Consider the following 26,381-nt stretch of genomic DNA (forward strand, 5'->3'; position numbering starts at 1 on the left):
GCCAGGCTGGTCTCGAACTCCTGACCTCGTGATCTGCCCGCCTCGGCCTACCAAAGTGCTCGGATTACACGCATGAGCCACCATGCCCGGCCTGAAATTTTCTTTTTTTTAAAGAAATAAGTTTTTTAATAGTTTTTAAAGCGCTACCTAGGTTTAGCTGGGATAACGCATAATTTCATTCTTCTTTTACTTATTAATAACCATTTTAAAAATTGCAAGATCCTATCAATTTGTCTGATTTACTGATTCCCCTATCCCAAAGTGGAGCGCAAAATTTTTATTTTTTCAACATAAAAGTTAGTTTAAAATACTTTTTCTGAAGAAAAAAAGAAAGAAATCCGCATTCCCCACAGTCACTGGACAGGAATCTCGGCGTGGAGACACCCGTTCAATTTCCAGGGGTCTACCTTCCCCTACCCGGGTTCCCGCCGCTCCTCAGCGTCCAGACGCACCTCCTAGTCCCGCCCCCATGCTTCTTCCAGCCTTCCTCCTTCTTCTCCCACTGCCTCCGCCCATTCCCTCGCCCACCCGGGAAGCTCCGCCCCCTCCAGCTCCGCAACCCAACTCCTTCTGTCCTGCTGTCGCTTTCCTCTTTCCCGCCCCCATGGCTGCCTTCGATTGGCTAAACCTGCTGGGCCGCGGCGGGGATGCGGCGCAGCCGCATTCTGATTGGCTAGACTTAGGCCTGGACCCTCGTGATTGGCTGATAGGAGGAGCCAGCAAGTGTGGCTGAGCTCCGGGGTGTGTGGACGCCGCTTTGTTGCCTGAGGGGGGTGGCGGTGGAAGTTAAGGGAGTCAGGGGCTATCGCTTCTCGAGACTCGCAGTCGCGGCCACTGCAGTCACTTCGCCAGTTAGCCCTTAGGGTAGGAGTCGCGCCGGCAGCAGCCATGAGCGGCGGCGTGTACGGGGGAGGTGAGTGAGTGCGGCCGGACGAGAGAGCGCGCCTTTTCGGCGTGTGGGGTTTGTAACCGCCGCTCCCAGCCCTCCCCTCCCCGGCGTTCCCTTCCGGTCTCCCCCTCTCGGGACCCCGGCCTCCCCGCCCCGTCCCCGCCCCACGCTCTGCCCGCCCCCGGAGCCCACCCGGCTCGCCGTGCTCCTCGGGCGCCCTGAAGTGGCGGCTCTCTGTGGCCTCTTCCTGCCTCTGTCCCCGGAGGAGCAGGGTTTTGGGGTGCGCGCTCGGTTCTCTAGGGAGTCTCGGGGCTGGGCGGGAGGCTCAGTCTAGCCGGCCGCCGGGCCCCGGCTTGGGTGACCGCCCCAGGGTCGCATCTCCCCGAGTGCCTCCTGGACTCAGCTGTGTCGGGACGCGTGTGCGCGCGCCTAAACTTGGAAGGTCCCGGCGGTTTGCAAGCGTGGACGGAGGGTTCCCAGAGTGTCCCATAGGTGGCAAAACGAGCCTCAAGCCGTAAAACTGACTAGGGAAGCGGCGGCCACTTAGGGTACTGCCTCCTCCCCGTCTGCGCCCCATGCGCGAGCTGCCTCACCTTTCAGTAACTCCTGCCAGTTTGTTGGCTGCGGAGTCTCCAGAGTGACTCGTGGGCGGGTCTGTTTGAGATCATTTCAGGAGCACGTGTAATTTAAGGATGCCCAGAAAGTTTGCTGGGGGTCGTAGGCGTGTTATTTTTTCACTTTCTTTGATTAGACTGTGGTGTGGTAGAAAGATTACCAGGTGCCGGGGGTTACAGACCTGGGTTGACATATCCACCTTACTCTTTATTAAGCGCTTTGGTCTTGGGCAGTTTATGTAACTTTCCAACTTCAGGCCTCATTTATGGAATAATTCCTAGCCGATGGGGGTGGGCATGAAGGTTAAATGAAATAATGCTGCATTTGCCACTTAAAAGTCTGGCCCATGGACCAGCAGTGTCAGCATCACCTGCAAGCCTGTTAGAAATGCAGGATCTCACGCGTCATTCAAAATCTACTGATTTAGAGCCTCCATTTTTGCAAGATCTGCAGGTTAATCGAAACACTGATATATATAATTCATGTGTTGGGTTGTGTTTGATGAGTTAGAGACCCAGAAAACAAATCCAGACTATTGCTATTGTTACTGTGTCTAGTAGTGATGCTGTTTCTATAAAGGATGTCATTTTACAGGTAGGAAACAACAAAAATAAGATTTTTCCTTCATGTTCCCCAAGAAAATCACATCACCCCTAAACTTGGAAGGAGAAAAACATTAAAGTCCTCAAAAAAGAAAAAAGCCTTTTTAGTAGAGTAGAGGTTCAATTCTTGAGGATTTTTATAGACTAGAAATTGCATCCTAGGTTTTAAACATCCAGAACTCTGTGGTTCTATTAAGCCTCCTGCCTCCCATTGCCACTCTCCTACTTTGGGTTCATGGGGCTTGATTTTTAATAAAGCAGGGTACAGGAATTAGATGTATCTCCCATCCTGGAAAAGGAACAGATGTAAAATTCTAAGAATTTAGAGTCTTAAATTAAAATTCCACCATATCCAGTTTACTAAACTAATTAGGACAGGAAAATGAGCTGATATGTTGGATTTTTTCTATTTCACAAAAATGTTTTTTGAGTACTTGCTATGTGGCAGGTATAGGCTCTTGTCATCAAGAAGCTCAGTCTTGTAGATGAGTCTGTTAGGTAAATAGACATTGTATTTCACTGATTCTTCGTTGTACATTTTTTCCCACATTTAAACAGCTGAAGTTGGAATATGTGTTTTTTTTTTTTTTTAATAGAGATGGGTCTTGAACTCCTGAGCTCAGGCGGTCCTCCCACCTCAGCCTCCCAAAGTGCTAGGATTACAGGTTTGAGCCACTGCCCCCAGTCAGAATATGTCTTAACAGTGCTGGCGTGGCAGAGTTTAATTGCCATATTATTTTGTTAGTGATGCGGGGAATAGTGGTGCATCATGTAGTTGATAGCATCTTATATTGATCAGAAATGGTAACTGTGATTCAATGAGAGATGTTCATTGATAACAATATGTAGAAGGGGCCAGGTGCGGTGTAATCCCAACACCTTGGGAGGCCGAGGCGGGCGGATCACCGGAGGTCAGGAGTTCAAGACCAGCTTGGCCAACATGACGAAACCCTGTCTCTACTAAAAATACAAAAATTAGCCAGGCGTGGTGGCGCATGCCTGGAGTCCCAGCTGCTGGGGAGGCTGAGGCACAAGAATTGCTCGAACCTGGAACTGCACTCCAGCCTGGGTGACAGAGCGAGACTCTATCCTAAAAAAAACAAAAACAAACATATATATATATGTGTTATATATGTTATATATATTACATATATGTTATGTTGTATATATTATATATTATATATGTTATATATGTCATATATATATATATATATAGTGCAAAGGTAGCTCAGAGAATAAAGTTATTGATTCCGTGTGGTGGAGTCAAGGGACTTTACAATAGAGGTAATGGGGATGATGGAGGAGGAGTGGAAAGGGACAGCATATGCAAAGGTTAGCTGAGTGAGAGTATGTGGTGTGTTCAGGAGATGACATATTACCCAGTAAGTTAGTGTATGAGGCAGGAAGTGAGACTGCTACCAGATTTTGCTACACCTTGAATTTCAACTGGCTAGAGTGATTTAAATTTTATCAAATACAGTGATGAGAAACCACGGAATGATTCGCCCCCTAATTTTTTTTGAAGGATTTATGTACCAAAATAATGACAGTTACAGTATTGAAAGATCACAGTGCAGCATTTGGAAGGGTGGATTTAAGAGGCAAAGAGGTGGAGGCACAATATCTGTAGGGAATTGTAGTTTCCCTGTTGAGATAAGAGCTTGATTGAAGGCAGTGGCAATGGTATTAAAAAGGAGGGGATTTGAGAAATACTTAGCAGAAATATTTGGCAGAACTTGAAAGATGGAGGTGTTCCCAAAAACTCTCAGGTTTTTGTCAGTGCGGACTGGTGGTCAGCAATGTGTTAGGCAATGCTGAGATCAGTAGTGCTTCAGATGTGTTGAATTTGAGATACCCATGAGACATCAGATGCAATTATGTTGATGTACAGTGAAAAGTTCAGGATATGGATGTAGACACTGGTTAGAGCTTGAGAGAGAGAGAGATTTGAGATTGGAATTACCGGTACTTAGGTAGAAGTTGAAGCTATAGGAGTAGAATATATTACCCAGGAAAGGGTAAATTAGGGAAGGAGCTCCTAACATAGGGTTTGTGGCCTTCCCAAAGTTTCCATGGTAGAACTATATTTTATTATAATTGGCTTCTTTTATAAACATTTAAAAACATTCTAAGAAGGGATTCATAATTTCCTAAACTGTATTAGTTTGTAGGGCTGCCATAATAAAGTACCACAATCTGTGTGGCTTAAACAACAGAAATTAGTTTTCTCACAATTCTAGAGGATAGAGGTAGATCTAAGTGTCAGCAGAGTTGGTTTCTTCTGAGGTCTGTCTCTGTGCGTAGATGGCCATCTCCTCCTCTGTCTTCACATGGCCGTCCCTCTGTACAAGTCCAAGTCTGAATTTTCTCTTTTTTTTTTTTTTTTTTGTTGTTGTTGTTTTTGAGACGGAGACTTGCTCTGTCACCCAGGCTGGAGTGCAGTAGCACGATCTCAGCTCATTGCAGCCTCTGCCTGCTGGGTTCAAGCAATTCTCCTGCCTCGGCCTCCAGAGTAGCTAGGACTACAGGTGCATACCGCCACGCCCGGCTAATTTTTTGTATTTTGGGTAGAGTTGGGGTTTCACCATGTTGGCCAGGATGGTCTTGATCTCCTGACCTCGTGATCCGCCCGCCTCTGCCTCCCAAAGTGTTGGGCTTACAGGTGTGAGCCACCGCTCCCTGCCTGAATTTTCTCTTAAAAACATCACTCATACTGGATTAGGACCCAATCTAATGATTTCATTTTAACTTAATTACTTCTTCAAAGATTCTGGTTTCACCGGGCATGGTAGCTCACGTCTATAATCCTAGCACTTTGGGAGGCCAAGGCGAGTGGATCACCTGAGGTGTGGAGTTTGAGACCAGCCTGGCCAACATGGTGAAACCCCATGTCTACTAAAAATATAAAACCTAGCCGGGCTTGGTGGCCAGCAGATGTAATCCCAGCTACGCAGGAGGCTGAGGCAGAAGAATCACTTGAACCCCGGAGGTGGAGGTTGCAATGAGCTGAGATTGTGCCATTGCACCCCAGCCTGGGCGACAGGAGCGAAACTCTGTCTCAAAACATAAAAATAAATAAATAAATAAATAAATAAATAAATAAAGAATAAAGACTCTGATTTCAAGTACAGTCACATTCTGAGGTACTAGGGGTTAGGATTTTGACATATGAATTTTAGGGGGACACAATTCAGTCCACAACACTGTCCTAAGGGTCCATAACACAGAACAGGTTAAGGGCTCCTGGTGCAGAACAAAAGATAAATCCTTGAGGAACAGAAGTTGAAATTTTTGGTTAACTATACAATTAATTCATTTAATTAGGATATCTCTTTACCTAGCATTCTGGTTAATAAAAGTATTAAATTTTACCAACTCATATTCATTGCTATACTTACGATTTGTACTCAAGTTTAGGTGCTGTGGTGAAAACAAATACAGTGTTCTTTTAAGGACCCCCTAGTTTCTGACAAAATAATTTGGACCAGAGAATTTCACAGGGAAGGGTTAATTATCTTGAGAAATATAACAAATACGTAAACTTTCTTTTATATTAGAAATTAAAATATGTCTCTGTTTTATTTGAATAAAAATGAGAGGCTGGGCGCGGTGGCTAACACCTATAATCCCAGCACTTTGAGAGGCCAAGGCAGGTGGATCACGAGGTCAGGAGTTTGAGACCAGCCTGGCCAATATGGTGAAACCCCATCTCTACTAAAAATACAAAAATTAGCTGGGCATGGTGGTGCGCGTCTGTAGTCCCAGCTGCTCGGGAGGCTGAGGCAGGAAAATCTGTTGAACCTGGGAGGTAGAGGTTGCAGTGAGCCGAGATCACATCACTGCACTCCAGCCTGAGCAGCAATACAGCAAGACTCCGTGTCAAGAAAAAAAAAAAAAAAGATCATTCTGCAAAGCTACTGTGTCTTAACTGGTACTTGCAAAGTAATGGGTTTGATTTTAAAAATTTTAAGTTTTTGAAATATTTTAAACATATTAAAAATATGTAAGTTTGTATGTGATATTACTGTAATCACCTGTAAGTTTGTATGTAATACAATACTACATTCACCAGTGAGATTAAATAGATGTCATATTTTGCCATATTAATACCTCAGATATTTTAAGAATAAAAATGTTATTGATACAGATTTCCTCTCTCTCCCTTCTTCAGTTCACGTAACCACTGAACTGAAGTTGGTATGTAACATTCCCAGACCCCATGCATATTTTCTTTTTTTTTTGAGACGTGTGTGTGTGTGTGTATATATGTGTATATATGTATGTGTATACATATGGTTTTTTGATAACTAGCTTTTAAAACTAAGCATTCTTTTAGATTTATTGATGCTGACATATGTAGATCTAAAGTGTTCATTTGAACTGCTGTACAGGATTCCATTGTGTGAATATACTATTGCTTATCTATTTCCCTGCTGAGAGACCATTAGATTATTTCTGCCTTTTCCTATGGCAAGCAGTGTGTCAATTATAATAGCAGCTTACACTTAGCATGTGTATTTTCTAAGACTTCATATACATGAAAGCACTTAACATGTTTAATCATTAGAGTATCCTGTGAGATAAGAGCTATTATGTCCATTTTACATATTAGGAAACTGAAGCAGAGAGGTTAATAAATTGCTCAGTTCTTGTAGCTGTTGAACATTCTTTTGCATGTCTCCTTGCAACCTGTATGAGAGAGTGTCTCCAGAATAAGTAAGTGTAATTCTATGTATGCACAATTTCAACTTTAATAGATATGACTAAATTGCCCATAGTGGTTGTCCCACTTTGGACGATAAATTATAGAATCACCCTAGTTGATGGTGGAGGGAGGTTACTGGTATATTTATTAGCCTGGTTCATTCACCTCAGGGTAATCCATGGCTAACTGCATCCCCTCTACTAAAAGTCACAGTTCCTATCAGGTAGCCCTCCCCATACAACTTTCTCTCCAGATTCTGATAACAGTTATTTCTTCTTGTTTCTTCAGTTTGAAGAATGGCAATGGATCCATTATTATTAGTTATCATTATAGTACTGGGGTACTGTACTGTCCCTTCTGGTTGTCCTGTATTTCACCTATATCTTTGCAAATAATTCCCTTTAATAAGTAAACTGAAATTACCCAGTTTTAGTGTACAATTTCTTAACTGATTGAACCTCTACTTAAATACGGTGTATGACTTGTTATATTTTAATTAAATGATTCTATAAGGTGTATTTGAAACTAGGTTCAAGTGAGTAATAATATGAATATAATTGGGCTGAGTGCAGTGGCTCATGCCTGCAGCACTTTGGGATGCTGAGGCAGAGGATTGCTTGAGCCCTGGAGTTTGAGTCCAGCCTGGGCAACATAGTGAGACCTTATGTCTACAAAAAATTTAGAAAATTCGTTGTAGTCCCAGCTGTTTGGAAGACTGAGGCGGAAGGATTGCTTGAGCCTAGGAGGTTGAGGCTGCAGTGAGCTGTGATTTTCATATGATACTTTTGCAAGCTGTTAATGCTAATTATCTTTAATCTTTTCAGATGAAGTTGGAGCCCTTGTTTTTGACATTGGATCCTATACTGTGAGAGCTGGTTATGCTGGTGAGGACTGCCCCAAGGTAAGTGTAATGTTAGAGTTAATTGGATATGTAAAGCCATTCATGTAAATTAAATTTATGCAGAAATTCTGATTCAAAACAAAATATAATAAAATACATTAGTTGGGGGAAAAAATGCCTTCTTGATGAAAGGTGAAACTTGTATGTCATGCTTCTGACTCTTACAGGTGGATTTTCCTACAGCTATTGGTATGGTGGTAGAAAGAGATGACGGAAGCACATTAATGGAAATAGATGGCGATAAAGGCAAACAAGGCGGTCCCACCTACTACATAGATACTAATGCTCTGCGTGTTCCGAGGGAGAATATGGAGGCCATTTCACCTCTAAAAAATGGGATGGGTATGATGTTTTCCCCATGGAATTGATTATGGAGTGTACATGTTATATTTTAGATATAAAGCAGTAGCTTCCTATAAGTTGAACATCAACCATGGTTTTTTGTTTTGTTTTGTTTTTTATTCCACAAACTGATTTCCAGACACTGAGAATACAAAGATGCATAAGAAATGTTCCTTTTCATTAAAAGCTTACAGTTAGGGGAAATAGATGTATGTATACAAATAATGGTACACTGTGGGATAAGTGGTACAATATAGGTATGTGCAATGAGCAGTGGGATTAGAGAGGAGAGGTATTTGACTCTAGTGTTGGGAGTCAGTGATGGTTTTCACAAAGGAGGTAAGATGATGAATCTTGATCAATGAATAAGAATTAGCTTGGCTGACAAAGCTGGGTAAAGCAAAGGGACCAGCATGTGTGAAGGGATGGAATTGTGAAAGAAACTTATGTGCTTGAAAATGTAATACAATTAAGTATGGTTGCAGCATTGGGCTTATTAGGGTCAGTAGCAGGAAAGGTAGGCAGAGAGCAGTAGCAGGAAAGGTAGGCAGGGAGCAGTCATAAAAGGGCTTGTAAACCATCCCAGGGTTGTATTAAGCTAGTGACTGAAGGATAACCCCAAAGGAATTTAAACAGATGTGATGGTCAGAGTCCAGATGAGAAATGAAAAAGGTTTAAACTATTATATAATGCTGGTAGAGATTCTGAAGGGACTTTCAGGGTAACCAGGAGACAAATGGTACTAAACGATCGAGGGAGTGAAAGCAAGAGAGAAGTTGAGAAAGTTTCCTAGATTTTTGGTTGGGGTAACTCTGAACAGAGAGTACCATGCATTGAGATAGGAATATAAAGGGAAGGAGCAAGTGTTATGGTTTTAAAAGGCATGGTTGGCCATGCGTGGTGGCTCGCGCCTATATAATCCCAGCACTTTGGGAGGCTGAGACTGTGGGTGGATTGCTTGAGTCTAGGAGTTTGAGACCATCCTGGGCAACATGGCGAAACCCCATCTCTACTAAAAATACAAAAATTTGACAGGTGTGGTGATGCGTACCACCTGTAATCCCAGCTACTTGGGAGGCTGAGGCACGAGAATCACTTGAACCTAGGATGCAGAGGTTGCAGCTGAGATCCCATGACTGCACACCAACCTGGGTGACAGAGTGAGACTCTGTCTCAAAAAAAAAAAAAAAAAAAAAAAAACAAGCTTATCAGGGATAGCCAAAATCACTCTCAGGTTCAATTATTCACCAGCAAGACTCACTCACAGGACTCAGCATATGGTTGTATTCACAGCTAAGATTTATTGTACTGAAGATTCAGATACAAAACAAAATCGACAAAGGGAAAAGGGACAGGGGATGAAGTAGTCCAGATACAGGCTTTGGAGAGTCTTCTCACAGTGGAGTCACACAGGATGTGCTTAATCCCTCCAGCAACAAGTTATGATCTGTGTTACCTTCCTGGAGAACTCTGAGGCTCAGTACCCAAGGATTTTACAGAGGGCTGGTTATGTAGGTACCATCTACCTGGCATGTAACAAAATTTTAGATTCTCAGAAGGAAAGCAAGTGTTCAGAACAAACCACACTGTATAAACAGTGTAGGTATAGCGAGCTACCCTTACCATTTAGGGACAAGTTTTATATGAACATAGGGAACTGTTTGCCAGTCATGTTTCCAGACACCAGCTAAGAGTCAGCCTTACAAGCAGGCCTTTCTCAGGCTTGCAGTGTTAACTCTTTCATGTGTAGTAAGTAAATGGGTTCACTGAGTTCAAAGTACTTAGAACATCCAGGTGATAATTCAGTAAACAGGGGAATAAAAGGTTATAAGAAAGATTTTAAGACATGGAGTTGCATTTTATTACTCTGAAAAAAATTGGAACATGAGAAGAGGATTGAAGATGGAGTTCTAGCAAAAACTTGTTGTATATTTTAACCAATAGAGAATAAAAGGTACCCTTGAAGGAGAAAGAAAGGGAACAATTAGGGATGTAGGAAAAAAAGCAGGGGAAGAACAAGAAAAGAAAAAGTTTCTGGAAGCATAAAATTCCAGTTATTCTTGGTGTTTTCTGCTGTGACATTGAAAGCTTTACACTAAGAAAGAAGTTAAAAAAATCCAGGTGGGCCTGTGGAAATATATAATTAATGACATTTTTTCTTTGGGCTGTGACAGAAAAGTTTGTAAACTCTTGTGTAGGCAATACTGTCATAATTTAGAGAAGTCAGATGAGATTAAAAATGTTAAGTATCCATGAATTTGCCTAGTAGAAGGTCATTAGTGGCTGGGGGCGGTGGCCCACGCCTGTAATCCCAGCACTTTGGAGGCTGAGGTGGGCGGATCACCTGAGGTCAGGAGTTCGAGACCAGCCTGGCCAACATGGTGAAACCCTGTCTCTACTAAAAATGCAAAAATTAGTTGGGTATGGTGGCGGGCACCTGTAATCCCAGCTACTCGGGAGCCTGAGGGAGGAGAATTGCTTGACCCCAGGAGGCGGAGGTTGCAGTGAGCTGAGATTGCGCCATTGCACCCCAGTCTGGGGGACAGAATGAGACTCCATCTCAAAAAAAAGAAAAAAGAAGGTCATTAGTGACTTATGTCAGTAGTTTTAATGGAATGTTTAGGTGGAAGCCAAATTGAAGACAGATGCTCTTCTTTGAATTTTTAACATGTCTTTTAGTCTTTTTCCAAATAGATTGTAAGTTTTTTTGAGTGTCGGGTCTAGACCATACAATTCTTTCTTTTTTTTTTTTTTTATAAATCCAGCAGTAGTATCATCAGAAGGCCATACAATTCTTCTATACTTCCTATTATCATTCTGATCACATTCTGGGCCTCTAATAAGTATTTATTGAATTGAATAACATTTACTTCATATTTTAGGTCTGTTAGATTAATTACATTTGGGACAGGTCTGGGGGCTGGAGGGACCAAAAAGAAGTTCTATATATCTAGAAGGCAAAGGTAATCTCTATATAAAGTAATGTGGTATGAAGTTGATCTGTAAAATCAGTAGGTTCTGTATACTAAAGTATTAATTGTTAAGTCATAGAAACAATTTCTCAAAAGATGCTGTATTCATCTTCAACTATGCATTGTTTCCAAGTTACTAATCTTATATTCTAGTTGAAGACTGGGATAGTTTCCAGGCTATTTTGGATCATACCTACAAAATGCATGTCAAATCAGAAGCCAGTCTCCATCCTGTTCTCATGTCAGAGGCACCGGTGAGATAAAGATTTTCGTTTTCACGTTTCTCTAGTTGTTTTTTTTTTCTTTTTTTTTCCTTTAGTTTTCTACTCATTTGATGAATATTTTTCTTTTAAGAGGCATAGAAATTCATATTTTGAATTTGAAAATTAGGGAAAAGGATTAATTTTTTAACACTATTGTAACTTTTATTTTACTATTCCAATAAATAAAATATCCAGAGAACAACAAAACACCCTAATGGATTCTTGTGGTTATTTATGTATTTCTAGGGATTTGTTTAACATTTTATTTCCTAGGACTGCTTCCCATTTTGAATTATGAATCATTTCTTGTGCCCCAAGGGCAGTGTATATCTACTTTTATTCAAGTTTCCAAGAGAGAATTGAGATGTTGAACAAGGGCTGGAAATTTCTGGACCAAAGTCTCTTGTGAAATACATTTGGTACATAGACAAAAAGGTCCCAGAAAGCAAGCATAATGGTCATAAATTATCAGTATCTTATTGTTACTAACTTATAGTATTCTTTTATGAATACCAACTATAAGTGGGAGAATTTGGTGTTCTAAAATTCATACTTAGGATTTGGATTACCATATTTATTCTTTAGATTTAATAATATGTTTATAAGAATCCTGATTTCCTCATGTGGAAAAGTCAGGAGCAATTTTATTATTAAAGAATTTTAATTCTTCTCTGTTAGATTTATTAAATTTAATCTACATCTAAAGAAATAAATATTATAGAGGTTTTTTATTTTTGTGAGATATTATGAAAGATGATTTCCCATGGTATTTTATTCTGTTCTTAATGTTTTATATCTTTGTTAATATAGTGCTAGATTTTATCTGGAGATAATCAACTTTTTAATTCTTAATAACTTGCATTTCTTTTTCCCCTCTTCTCAAGTGGAATACTAGAGCAAAGAGAGAGAAACTGACAGAGTTAATGTTTGAACACTACAACATCCCTGCATTCTTCCTTTGCAAAACTGCAGTTTTGACAGCGTATCCTTGAAAGAGTAATACCTTTCCTCTTGAAGTATGTACGATGCTACTGAATATGATAACTCTGGGAGAAGACGTACGCCAATTATTGCTTGTTCAGAAATTTTTTTTTCCCTTTTCTCTTGCTTTTTAGCTATTCATCTTTTAGTATTTCTTATTAGAACTGATGATACACCAGAAGGTATGAGGGAAATAAAATAACACTCAAATTCTGAGTGTTAAGATGTTTTTGTTTTTGTTTTTAAGAAGGGGCATGTGGATAGAAGGCAATGTTTTAACCAGTTGGCTTAGATGAATTGAAAGATTGCCATTTTAAAATCTCCCTCCCTTCCAATATCATAGAAAACTGGAAATTGGCTGTAAATTCATTCTCCTTCAAATTTAGTCAGTCATCGAATCCTGCCTGTTCTTCCCTGCTATTTGCTTCTCTCTGTCCCACTGCCACAGCATTAGGTGGAAGCTATTTCCAGGATTACTGAAGCACATCCTCTTGTCTGCCCATTCTTTACGCTGTTGCTCTAATAATCTTTCTATTTTTATTTATTTATTTATTTGGTAGAGATGGAGTTTCGCCATGTTTCCCAGGCTGCTCTCGAACTCCTGGACTCAAGCGATCTGCTTGCCTCAGTCTCCCAAAGTGCTGGGATTACAGGCATGAGCCACCGTGCCCAGCCTCTAATAATCTTTCTAAAGTGCTAGTCTGCTTTAAGCCAGAATCGTCTTCTACATTTCTTCCTTTATTTTACTTTCAGACCGTGCTGAGGTACTTGCAGTTCTCTGACCTCGCTGTGTTCTCTTGCTTCTTGGTCTTCCCACATGCTCCTACTCTTGCCCATATTCCCTTCCCCAGATTTTACTATTGAATATCTCAGGAATAGGTTTCTCTTTTACACGACCACCTTCCCTGGGACATCCTGAGCTTTTCTTTTTACAGCTTTATTCATCATCTACTTCACTAAACAGGATAACCTTCAGGGAAAAGGCAGTTTTGGTGCACCATTGTGTGTCTACTGTGTTAAAGGAATTTTAGTGCCAGGTGAGCAGCCTCCCTCCTTTCCTCCCTCCGTCCTTATTAAGCACCAGACTTAGTAGACACCTAATAGATGCTCAGTAAATATTTGATGAATGAGTGAATGTCCCTACTCCTAAACATCAGTTTAGTATATTCAGGCAGTATAGGCCATCTGCAGCACAGAACTGTGGAAAATGGGATCTGCCAATATTTACCAACTGTGGAATTCACCTGGAATAGTTTTCCTGCTCATTGAGTTGGAGGAGATAGGAACTGACATATGGCTGCCAACCTGCTGAAACAGCTCTTTTTCAATGCTATGTGAGAATGGTTATAGTCCCTAGCTCAATTATCACAACCTCCCACTGTTCTTACCAAGTTTCTGTATATTTTGTTAAATAAATGCATCTCAGTTTGTTGTAAGCTCTTTGATCAGTCTCCAGAGACTTTTAGTGATTGTGTTAATTTTGACCAGCTTAATAGTAGCTGTTTCTAGGATAAAGGTTTCCCTGAGTGCCTGATACCTCCATTCTGGAATTCCTGCCTCTTACTATTTGTTTTTAAGCCAGAAATATTATTTTATACCAATTTTTATCCCTAGATTCACTGTAATACATTTTTAACTATAAGGTACATGTTTAAGAAATAGTTTCTGAAACATTATAAGAGCCTGCCCTTTACAGTAAACATTATTTTAGCGGCCTTGATACTTTCTTTTCCTTAATGTTTTAAACTAGATTTGCTAATGGTCGTTCTACTGGGCTGATTTTGGACAGTGGAGCCACTCATACCACTGCAATTCCAGTCCACGATGGCTATGTCCTTCAACAAGGTAAATGTATTTAACCAGGATACACTAAGATGATTTTAGATGCCATGAGGATGCACATAATGAAATAAAATGATGAGTAGCACTATTAAAGCATATCAGTTTCTGAATAAGATTTTTTTTTAAGTATGTTAAAAATCTTTAGTATATAATGTATATTTAAAACTGATGCATGGCTTTATTTATGTGTTGAAGGATAGTTCAGTTCATTCTACCTGAAAAAGTTATTCACATAAATACACCCACAGAGGAAATTCGTTCAAGGAAGTTTGGACTTATTGCCCTCTTAGCCTTGTTTCATCTGTTTCATAGGCATTGTGAAATCCCCTCTTGCTGGAGACTTTATTACTATGCAATGCAGAGAACTCTTCCAAGAAATGAATATTGAATTGGTTCCTCCATATATGATTGCATCAAAAGTAAGTAATTATTGAATTTTTTTGTAGAACTTACTTCTAGCTCCCCTACCCCTATGAAGTGAACTCCATTAACCTAGCATCTCTTGGTACTCTCAGGAAGCTGTTCGTGAAGGATCTCCAGCAAACTGGAAAAGAAAAGAGAAGTTGCCTCAGGTTACGAGGTCTTGGCACAATTATATGTGTAATGTAAGTAACCCTCATTCTCTTAACAAAAATGTTACAGGCTTTTTGCATGAGTATTAAAAAAAGTTACATATAGGTTGTAAATCTTGAGTAAAATATGGGCACTTTATATTTTCAAGCTCTTTATTTTTTTTATTACGAAATATATTTTGAAGATTAAATAGAACATGATCTCAGGGTCACACTCTATATTTTTAATGATATTTTACTAACAAAAGAGCTTTGCTGTGAGAGGCATGCTTTTCATATTTGCCAAACAAATCTCTCTACAAATTACTACATACTCACTTGGATTACTATGGTGAGACCTGGAAGGAATTTTGGTTTTATGCTATTCTGAACACTTTTGGCTGAGAAAATGGTTTTAGGTTTTGTAGAGGCCTAGTAGTATGTCTCAGTTATGTTCTGTTTCCCAGCATCAGTCAGCAATATCAAAAATGTGTTTTTGTTCAGAACAAGGAACCCATGAGAGATTCTCTTTACTAAAAACCCATCTCTGAACATATGGCTTACTGATGGGAAAGAGTTTAGTAAAACAACCTGACGCCACAGATACGCCTTAATTTCTTTAAAAAAAAAAAACTGTTACTTTAGGTTCAGGGGTACATGTGCAGGTTTGTTAAATAGGTACACTCATGTCACGGAAGTTTGTTGTACAGATTATTGTCCCCCAGGTACTAAGCCTAGTACCCAATAGTTATTTTTTCTGCTCCATTCCCTCGTCCCTCAGGGAGGTCCCACTGACTGTTGTTCCCTTCTTTGTGTCCGTGTGTTCTCATCATCTAGCTCTCACTTGTAAGTGAGAACGTGCTGTATTTGGTTTTCTGTTCCTGCATTAGTTTGCTGAGGATGATGGCCTCCAGCTCCATCCCTGTTCCTTCAAAGGACATGATCTCATTCTTTTTTTTTTCACTGCATAATATTCCGTGGTCTGTATGTACCACATTTTCTTAATCCAGTCTTCCACCGATGGGCATTTAAGTTGATTCCATGTCTTTGCTATTGTGAATAGTGGTGCAGTGAACATACGTATACATGTGTCTTTATGATAAACTGATTTATATTCCTTTGGGTATATACCCAGTAATGAGATTGCCGGGTCAAGTGGTAGTTCTGGGCCAGGCATGGTGGCTCACGCCTGTAATTTGAGAGGCTGAGGTGGGTGGATCCCTTGAGCTCAGGAGTTAGAGACCAGCCTGGGAAACATGGCAAAACCCTGTCTCTACAAAAACAGAAAAATTAGCTAAGTGGGGCCGGGTGCGGTGGCTCACGCCTGTAATCCCAGCACTTGGGGAGGCCGAGGCGGGTGGATCACCTGAGGTCAGGAGTTGGAGACCAGCCTGGCCAACGTGGTGAAGCCCTGTCTCTAAAAATATAAAAAAATTAGCTGGGTGTGGTGGTGGGTGCCTGTAATCCCAGCTACTTGGGAGGCTGAGGCAGGAGAATTGCTTGAACCCAGGAGATGGATGTTGCAGTGAGCCAACACGGTGCCACTGCGCTCCTGCCTGGGCGACAGAGTGAGACTCCATTTCAAAGAAAAAGAAAAAGAAAAATTAGCTAAGTGTGGGGGTGTGCACCTTTAGTCCCAGCTACTTGGGAGACTGAAGGAGAATCACCTGAGCCCTGGGAGGTCGAGGCTGCAGTGAGCTGTGATTGTACCAGTGCCCTCTAGCCTGGGTAACGAGTGAGAACCCATCACAAAAAAGAAAAAAAAACAAATGGTAGTTCTGTTTTTAGCTCTTTGAGGAATTGCCACACGGCTTTCAACAATGGTTGAACTAATTTACATTCTCACCAAAAGTGAATAAACGTTCGCTTTTCTCTGCAGCCGTACCAGCAGCATCTGTTATTTATTTAATTTTTTCAAGACAGAGTCTTGCTTTGTCGCCCAGGCTGGAGCACAGTGGTGCAGTCTCAGCTCACTGTAACCTCCATCTCCTGGGTTCAAGCAATTCTCCTACCTCAGCTTCCTGAGTAGCTGGGACTACAGGTGTGTGCCACCACACCTGGCTAATTTTTGTATTCTTAGTTGGCCAGGCTGGTCTCGAACCCTTGACCTTGTGATCCACCCGCCTCAGCCTCCCAAAGTGCTGGGATTACAGGCGTGAGCCACTGTGCCTGGCCCTATTTTTTCACTTTTTAATAATAAATAATAGCCATTCTGACTGCTGTGAGATGGTGTATCATTGTGGTTTTGATTTTCATTTATCTGATGGTCAGTGATACTGAGCTTTTTTTCATATGCTGTTGGCCGCATGTATGTTTTCTTTTGAAGTGTCTGTTAGTGTCCTTTGCCCACTTTTTAATGAGGCTTTTTGTTGTTGTTGTTCCTTATAGAAGCTGGGTATTAGACCTTTGTTAGATACATAGTTTGCAAATATTTTCTCCTATTCTGTAGGTTGTTTGCTTACTGTGTTGATAGAAATTAATGTGTATCCAGCAAAAGAAACTAAGAGTAAAATTATATGAGTCATAATTTACTATGAGAGGGATCATATCTAACAGGTTTTTAAAAAATTATTTTATTTATATCACACACACACACACACACACACACACACACACACACATTTTAAAGACAAGGTTGGCTGGGCACGGTGGCTCATGCCTGTAATGCCAGCACTTTGGGAGGCCAAGGCAGTGGATCACTTGAGGCAAGGAGTTCAAGACTATCCTGGCCAACATGCTGAGGCCCCATCTCTACTAAAAATACAAAAATTAGCTGGGTTTGGTGCTGAGCACCTGTAATCCCAGCTACTTGGGAGGCTGAGGCAGGAGAATTGCTTGAACACAGGAGGTGGAGGTTGCATTGAGCCAAGATTGTGCCACTGCATTCCAGCCTGGACGACAGAGCAAGACTCTGTCTCAAAAAATAAATAAATAAAGACAGGGTCTCTCTCTGTCACCCAGGCTGGAGTGCAGTGGTGCAGTTGTAGTTCACTGCAGCCTCAAACACCTGGGCTCCCCCTGCCTCAGCCTCCTCAGTAGGGAGGACTACAGGTGCACGCCACCATGCCCGGCTAATTTTTTATTTTTATAGAGACAGTGTCTCGCTATGTTGCCCAGGCTGGTCTTGAACTCCTGGCCTCAAGCGATCCTCCTGTCATAGCCTCTTAAAGTGCTGAGATTACAGGTATGAGCCACTGCATCCAGCTCTATCTGACAGTTTTTGCACCTAAAGATAAAGATTTTGTCTGTGTGTACATGTAATATACGAGGAAAAATTAGGATGATTAGTCATTTTTCCTAGATGTTAGACAAGATTTTTCTAGAGGTCGTGTTAGTTCACAACATTTTATTAAACTGTTTTATACTATGTACAGTCATTAAAAGTTGCATAAAATGTGATGTATATGCACATGTGTATATTTAGGTAATGAAATCTTGCTTCTAATCTAGCTTATTTTTAAGGAGAAAGTGGTGTTCTGAAATTGGTTTTGTTATGCAGAACTGTGGTGCAGGGGTTCCTGCACCTGCAGTTGTTTATCTCTCATTTCATAACTGTTGTAACTTAAATGTGTGTAATTAACAAATGATTAGAATTAGGTTTCTTGATACTCAGAATCCTTGTTAGGTACATTTATACTCTTGAAATGATTTGCCCATCTAGAAACATGGTCCAATTTCATTCAGAAAAGTATTTAAAATATGTTATAAAAGTATAGATTACAAAGATAAATCTCAACCTTGTTTGTTACTTTTTTCTTTTACTCACAGTGTGTTATCCAGGATTTTCAAGCTTCGGTACTTCAAGTGTCAGATTCAACTTATGATGAACAGTATGTTTTCTTATTAAAATGTATACTTTATAAATGAGGAAAGGATTTGTTTAAAAAATACTTGAATAATGTTTAAAATATTCTCACTCCCATTTTTTTACAAGTTGATAATTCCCTAGTAGTTTATAATTTTGAAGAGAATTATTTTTTGTCTTTTGTGTAATACGGTTTAATATGTTTTCAGAGTGGCTGCACAGATGCCAACTGTTCATTATGAATTCCCCAATGGCTACAATTGTGATTTTGGTGCAGAGCGGCTAAAGATTCCAGAAGGATTATTTGACCCTTCCAATGTAAAGGTATAAAAGCTTATTTCATAATTAGCCTGGCTTTTCCTATATAGGTAAAGAGCTTTTGTGGCTAAAATGTTTTGGATATGCTTTACTGTATGAAGAGCTTCCATGTGACTACTTGTTTTCTTTTGTTGTAGGGGTTATCAGGAAACACAATGTTAGGAGTCAGTCATGTTGTCACCACAAGTGTTGGGATGTGTGATATTGATATCAGACCAGTAAGTGCCAGTCTCCTGTTACGGTTTAAAGGTATCTTTTAGGGGACTGAAATGCCCCCAAATCATTGTTAGGTTGACAGTGATCTAATGGTTGTCAGTGTCATTGACTTTGAAGTTCATTTTATAACAGTATATGTAAAAAGATGAAGTACTAGAAAAGGAAAAATGTGAAACTCCAGAGCTATGGTGTCCAGTTTTGTAGCTACCCGCCACATGTGGCAATTTAAATTTAAAATAAATAAAAACATAAAACTCAATTCTTCAGTTGTAGTAGCCTCATTATAAATGTGGCTAGTGGCTGCTGCATCAGACAGCGCAGATATAGAACATTTGCATCATCACAGAAAGTTATTGTAGACAGTGCTGCGCTAGAGATTTCCTGAAATGTGGCAAACCAAGATATGTATTGTTGGTGATTTTCTTACAGATAGCACAACTTCTACTTTTATTTTTCAGGAAGGTGTGGTTTAAATTATATGAGTAACTTACATGAAGTTTATTTTAAATGATCTTCAGATTTTTTGTGCTTTGTCAGGTTTTAAATACTAACTCCATATTATATACTTCACTCATTATCAGTGATAGGTTCTTGGAGACTGCAACTTTAACTGAAACGATGCACAGTAGGTCCTTGAAGGACATTGTTTCAGGAAAAAAATTGGTTTTGTTACATGACGTTTTGCTGAAAGTCAGTTTCCAAGGTCATATTGATGACATTAAATGAGGACTTACTTTATCTTATTTAAATCCAATTCAGCTTATCACCCACATACTGCCTAGATTTTGAGTAAATTAATTTGCTTAAAGCATAGTGCTAATAATAACTACTATGTTATTCAAAAAAGGCTTTGAGTGGCTATGAAAATCATACTTTATTTTACCTTTATTTCACCTGGTAACCTAGTAGGCATGTGATGTTTCTAGGACAGTAGTAGTATAAGTTTGGGATTTTTTTAGCGCAAATACAATTCCACCTTTCGGGGAAGGTAATTGAAGTATATTTATTGCAACAGTGATAACTGTTTTTAGTGAAGTTTCTCCTTTTAACTAATGAGATACTTTTGCATTCCATTTTCTACTTCAAAATTTAGATGATTTAGACATTTGAAGTATGTTTTAAAAATAGGAACTTACCCACTAAAACAGTTTGACATTTAACTTTCTGATGCATACATGCAAATTCAAAGTAAATACACTGCTTATAAGTAGTAATTTATTTTTATTTGGGAAGGGCTTAGCATATGTGTTTTGGAAAAGCTCCCATGTGCTTCTGATGCTTACCTCTGCAAAAGAGAAAAGTAGCAATAATTTTGGCGAGGAATATGTTCAGAGTTTATCATTGTCTGTCATAATCATAAAATAATTGTCTAATTTTGAATATCCTAACTTACAGATAAGCATTCTGTTTCAAAATATTTGTAATTTTAATTTTTGGCTGGTGGTTGCTATTAATATTTCCAGATGAGCATTCTAAGATAAAGTCATTATAAAATGTACTTCTAATTAAATATTGGCAGCTATCTGCCAAAAAAAATTATGATTTTTAGAATGATTCCTTTAAGTTAGTGGTTCTTAAAACTTTGTACACATTAAAATAATCTTGGGAGTTAAAAACCATGCCTGCCAGGCACAGTGGCATGTAGTCCCAGCTACTTGGGAGCCTGAGGCAGGATTGTTTGAACCCAGGAGTTTGAGGCTGTGGTACACTATGCCTGTGCCTGTGAATAGCCACTGCATTCCAATGTAGGCAATATAACAAGACCCCGTCTCTAAAAGTAACCTTGCCTGGATCCTGTCCCCAGACATTTTTATTTAATTGCCCCTAGGAATTTGTGTTTTAAAAGCTCCTTAGATGAGTTGAATGTACAGCCAGGATGGAGAATTGATGGATTAAGCTATTAGTTCTATATAATAGTAAAACATTTCCAAAAAACGAAAGGGAAATTGTAGCAGAGCACATGGTTATATTTGTAGTTGTATTTAAAACTTTTGGAAACATATGAAACTAATTGATTTTTCTTGTATTTTTATCCTAGGGTCTCTATGGCAGTGTAATAGTGGCAGGAGGAAACACACTAATACAGAGTTTTACTGACAGGTTGAATAGAGAGCTGTCTCAGAAAACTCCTCCAGTAAGTTCTGTTTGTTCTTTAATGGTATTCTTCAGTCATATATTTCCTCACTGATGGTGTAATTTTGTAGATAAGCGTTCATTTTTCAATAGATACGTGATATTTTGTGTGTGCCTGGTATAGTATCACTAAAGTTAATATCCTTTAATCGTTTTCCTAGTTGACATCTATTAGTTTCTCTTAAATTATTTGAATCTCATTTATTAACTTAATATTTAAATATGTATAGTCTGCTAGGCACTAGCCTCTGCACACCAAGGGCTCAGTCTACTAGGATGGTTAGACATGCAGAAAATGATGACTGTAACATGCTCAACAATTCAGTATGTCATGAACGAGGTGCTGTCGGGAACACCAAGAAGCCACTACTTAACTCTCTAGGAGTATCAGAGGATAGCCTCCTGAAGAAGCTATAGTTTGAATGAATAGTTCAACTCATTGCTAATTTATGAAAGGATATCTAGATGGAGGGAATAAAACCATTTACAAAAATACTAAGAGAAGACAGGTATGTTCCAGTAATTCAAAGTAGTTGGCTTCTAGTCTTTACGTAAGTGGGGAAAGCAATATGGCTAGAAAGATGGATTAGTTTCCTAGAGCTGCCATAACAAAGTACATGTTAGTGGCTTCAAACAACAGAAATTTATTGTCTTATAGTTCTTGAGGCTAGAAGCCTCAAGGTGTCAGTGGAGCTATGCTGACTCTCTAGGGGAAAATACTTCCTTCTTCACAGGATAAAATCTAGCAGTGGACTGATGAGCTCATGTTTGTTTTAAAAAGATCAGTGGGTATATTATAATAACTTTTAAAAGAATAGAAAAACTCGGTTTGAGAAGGTAATTTATATAGTACTTCGGTAACAGAATGACAGTTATAATCTTTTAACTTTAAAATTTCTATCAGCTGGGCGCGGTGGCTCACGCCTACAATCCCAGCACTTTGGGAGGCCAAGGCAGATGGATTATGAGGTCAGGGAGACCAGCCTGGCCAACATGGTGAAACCCCATCTCTACTAAGAATACAAAAATTAGCTGGGCCTGGTGGCGGGCGCCTCTTAATTCCAGCTACTCGGGAGGCTGAGGCAGGAGAATTGCTTGAACCCGGGAGGTGGAGGTTGCAGTGAACTGAGATCGCACCACTGCACTCCAACCTGGGCAACAAGCGAGACTCCATCTCAAAAAAAAAAAAAAATACAAAAATTAGCCGGACACGGTGGCACGTGCCTGTAATCCCAGCTACTTGGGAGGCTGAGACAGCAGAATCACTTGAACCCAGGAAGCGGAGGTCGCAGTGAGCCGAGATCATGCTACTGCATTCCAGTCTGGGTGACAAAGCAAGACTCTGGCTCAGGAAAAAAAAACAACAACAACAAAACTTCAAGTGCTTTTTTTGTAAGGTGTTCTGCACTAAAGATTACATTTAAAAAACCTTATTAGTGGTTACATATGCCCTAACAATATCTATAAATCTGTATATTTAATAGTCTTTTAGCTTCCCATATAAAATGTTTTACGTGTGCCACATTTCTGTTATTAAAAGTGATATCTAAATATATAGGCACACAGTTGACATCTGCCTTGTATTTTCTAAATTATTGGAGATCTAGAGCATGCCTGAATTATAATACTAATCATTAGATTGATTGATTGATTTGAGATTTATTTATTTATTTATTTACTTGAGATGGAGTCTTGCTCTTGTCCCCTAGGCTGGAGTGCAGTGGCGTGGTATCAGCTCACTGCAACCTCCGCCTCCTGGGTTCAAGTGATTCTTCTACCTCAGCTTCCCAAGTAGCTGGAATTACAGGCATGTTCCACCACACCTGGCTAATTTTTAATTTTTAGTAGAGATGAGGTTTCTCCATGCTGGTCAGGCTGATCTCAAACTCCCGACCTCAGGTGATCCACCCGCCTCGGCCTCCCAAAGTGCTGGGATTATAGGCGTGAGCCACTGCACTGGTCTATAATACTAATGATTAGATTTCATAGAAAGTCCCTGAATAATGAATACAGATAAGCATGGCCCAAGGTGTGGTCAAGGCCAGTTAGAAACTATCCTTGTCCTTTAGGAGGTGATAACAATCTCTGAAAGAACAGGAAAAAAATTCTATTTAATAGTTACCAATCTTTCTTACCTACAGAAACCCATGTTTACCCTATCCCCAGTACCTTCTACCCACCCATATCCCATACTCTACCCACCCTTGCTGTATACATACTTATTTCACTTTGAAAAGCCCCAAAAATATGTTCATTTATAGAATAATAGGAAGATGTCAACAACTTGAGAACTATCCCCAGAGGCAGATTCCTTGGTAAGAGAAAGAAAAAAACCTCTTGATACAGGAAGTGAGATAGGGGATAGTACTGTGCAATAAAATTGTGTTACCAAGAGAAAATGAGAGTCAGAACAGAAGCACTAATTGGGAAGGAAATAGTATGAATAAAAAACTAACCTGATATCTGATGGTTGTGTTTTTATTTAGAAGGGTTGGGGTGAACTAAAGAGGGATTAGGATAGCATGAAAGCCTAGAAAGGAAGCAGTTAGAAGGGTGGGGAGGACTACAGAAAGGGAGACAGATTGGGATGATAATTAGGTTGGTGTTGGATGAAATGAAATAATAAAGACTTAGCACAGCACCAGATTTATAGTGTTAGGTGTGGATTTGCTATTTTAGGATAGAAATTGTGAATGCTATACTTCAGTATGCAGCTTTTTAAAGTCTGTATGTTTTCTCATCATATAATCGGATGTTAAAAGCCATAATCAAAGTACTTTTAAAAGTCTGCACATTAGTCTAACCTATGCTTGTTATCTTGGCTATTTCAAAATTACCGTATTTTAATCAATGTTTGAACCACAGGGAGCCATTATGAAGTCTGTCAAAATTGAATTTCCTGGCTGGGTGCAGTGGCTCATGCATGTAATCCCAGCACTTTGGGAGGCTGAGATGGGCCGATTGCTTGAGTGCAAATGTGAAGACCAGCCTGGACAATATGGCAAGGAAGACCCTGTCTCTATTTAAAAAAAAAAAAAAAAAAAAAAGAATTTTCTAAGTTGAGTCACAAGATTTGATTGTACTAATGCATATTCTTCTATTTCAGAGTATGCGGTTGAAATTGATTGCAAATAATACAACAGTGGAACGGAGGTTTAGCTCATGGATTGGCGGCTCCATTCTAGCCTCTTTGGTTAGTAGATGAGCTACTTTGCAAAAATATTCTTACTGAATTATACTAAATTTAGTAAAAATACAAAAAATAATTCCAGTGCTTCATTTGTCTTTGCATTTTATAACTGTCAAATGAGTGGAAGACCTAATGGAATAACCAGTTTTATGTGTTCTGATGTAACAAAATGCCTCTGCCTATTTAGTGGACATTTGTCAGCCTAATTTCAATGTCCCCTCTCAAACAGAGGTGGAAATATGTTAATGTATGCATGCCTTTTCTAATAATACCATTGGCACTGGTCAGGGCTTGTCTGGAGTGCATTTAAAATTAAAACATTGCTTCTCAAGTTCTGGTCATTCCCCAGTCTACAGTGAGATCTACAGTGAGGTCTAGGAAGTCAGGAATTGGTCTTGGAGCAAATGGTGAAGTCATGGTGCTGGGTGTAAGATGTTGCTTGGACTACTATCTGCCTTGAATAAGGAGAAAAAGTCCTTGTACTTTTCTGCATCCTGGACTTAGAGCATTTCTTCCCTTATATACAGTTTATATACTTATATCTATACTGTATATATAGTTACTTATGTATATACATATATACTGTATATCTACAGTTTATATACATATATATGTATACTGTATATAAAGGGGGAGGATGCCCTTTACCTCAGAGCAACAAAAGTAAATGTCATTAAGTACTCAGTCAAGCCTTCTGAGTTTCTGTTATTGCCTTAGGTTGGCATCAAGCCATCACACCTAAACCCTCAGTCTTCCTTGCCAGATATTTTCTAAATCCTGTACAATGTAACAGATACAGAAGGACTTAGTATTCTTTTTAACCATAAAGGCAAGGCTAAATAGTGTGTTTGGATGGTTCTGGAGGAGGGCAGAAATAATCGAGTACTATTTTGGGGGACGGGACTCTTAAATGAATTATTCAAAGTTTAGGAGTTACGAAAATAAGATATTAAAAGAAAAAAAACGCTGGTGCAGTGGCTCACACCTATAATTCCAGCACTTTGGGAGGCTGAGGCAGGAGGATCACAGATGCCCAGGAGTATGAGACCAGCCTGGGCAACATAGTGTGAGACCCCATCTCTACAACAATTAAAATTAGGCAAGGTGGCATGCCCCTGGAGTCCCAGGCTGAGGTGGGAGCATCCCTTGAACCAAGGAGTTCGAGGTTGTTGTAAGCTACAATCACGCCATTGCACTCCAGCCTGGCTGACAAAGCAAGACCCTCTCTCAAAAAAAAAATTTTTTAAAAGCCATTTCTAGTAAGAAGTAAGGCATAATTATATAAATTTCTTTCCATTTTACAGGGTACCTTTCAACAGATGTGGATTTCCAAGCAAGAATATGAAGAAGGAGGGAAGCAGTGTGTAGAAAGAAAATGCCCTTGAGAAAGAGTTCCCAAGCTTCTACCTTCCTTTTGTCACCTTACGTTTCATAGCTTTAGTATACTCAGGAAAAGAATGACCATCTTTTGTAGAATGTTTATACATTTTTGCATATTTCAATTTCCACTTAAATTTTTTAAAGCTTTAACTGGCTCTATAAATTAAGTTTGTGCTTTCCTTGAAATGCACTTATTATTACAAGCATTTTATAATTTTGTATAAATGTCTATTTTCTCTAAATATTTTGCTTTCAGTAAAATGCTTTCCAACTCTGTTTAGTGTATTAATTACCAGTGGATTGGTAGAATTGCTTTTTATTGACTAGTAAAAGTTACTGCCTATGCTTTTTACCTTAGGCTTACAGAATTAAATAAAAATTAGCCATTCCAGAAATATATTTTGGACTGTTGTACACTGTGATTACTACTTTAAGGACTAAATGTATTTCTCATTATTTTGAATCAAAGTCCTCCGTTTATTAACAGCAATACCCACATCCTCTTCATATCCTATTAATAACAGAGGTAAAACTATTATTCAAATTCAAAAACTATGGTATTGCCTTTGCTGTGGCAGTTACCATCACCTTCACACTCTAAGGTAGCAGGTGACATTTAAAGCCTGCTTAAGTGTCAGAATTTATAAAGTGGGAATCTCATCTGAACTTTATACCT

At 39.5% G+C, this 26,381-nt stretch overlaps 1 protein-coding gene across 2 annotated transcripts; it reads left to right on the top strand.

Annotated features, from left to right (window-relative positions):
• The first annotated feature begins 681 nt into the window (after positions 1-681).
• ACTL6A (actin like 6A) lies at positions 682-26,104 on the top strand. Of its 2 annotated transcripts, none has more exons than XM_004038045.5 (14): positions 682-913; positions 7,636-7,712; positions 7,880-8,054; positions 11,180-11,280; positions 12,174-12,271; positions 14,021-14,115; positions 14,425-14,531; positions 14,628-14,717; positions 18,432-18,493; positions 18,678-18,792; positions 18,924-19,004; positions 21,041-21,136; positions 24,242-24,328; positions 25,630-26,104. In XM_004038045.5, exons 1-14 carry the CDS (start codon positions 889-891, stop codon positions 25,708-25,710), a joined length of 1,290 nt encoding a protein of 429 aa, XP_004038093.1. In that variant the 5' UTR covers positions 682-888; the 3' UTR covers positions 25,711-26,104. The 2 variants fall into 2 exon arrangements, with proteins under 2 accessions (XP_004038093.1, XP_063560475.1); XM_063704405.1 differs by lacking the exon at positions 25,630-26,104 and adding an exon at positions 24,001-24,136 and having other exon boundaries at positions 726-913.
• The last annotated feature ends 277 nt before the right edge of the window (positions 26,105-26,381 follow it).

The sequence above is a fragment of the Gorilla gorilla genome, chromosome 2, assembly GCF_029281585.2.
Source record: "Gorilla gorilla gorilla isolate KB3781 chromosome 2, NHGRI_mGorGor1-v2.1_pri, whole genome shotgun sequence".
Classification (NCBI taxonomy): Eukaryota; Metazoa; Chordata; class Mammalia; order Primates; family Hominidae; genus Gorilla; species Gorilla gorilla.

What these genes read in the sequence shown, in the direction of transcription:
- ACTL6A (XM_004038045.5), top strand. Translation starts at nt 889, where the DNA reads ATGAGCGGCGGCGTGTACGGGGGAG. An exon ending in CGGCGGCGTGTACGGGGGAG is followed by an intron (nt 914 to 7,635) that starts GTGAGTGAGTGC and finishes TAATCTTTTCAG; the next exon opens with ATGAAGTTGGAGCCCTTGTT. An exon ending in GTGATATTGATATCAGACCA is followed by an intron (nt 19,005 to 21,040) that starts GTAAGTGCCAGT and finishes TTTTTATCCTAG; the next exon opens with GGTCTCTATGGCAGTGTAAT.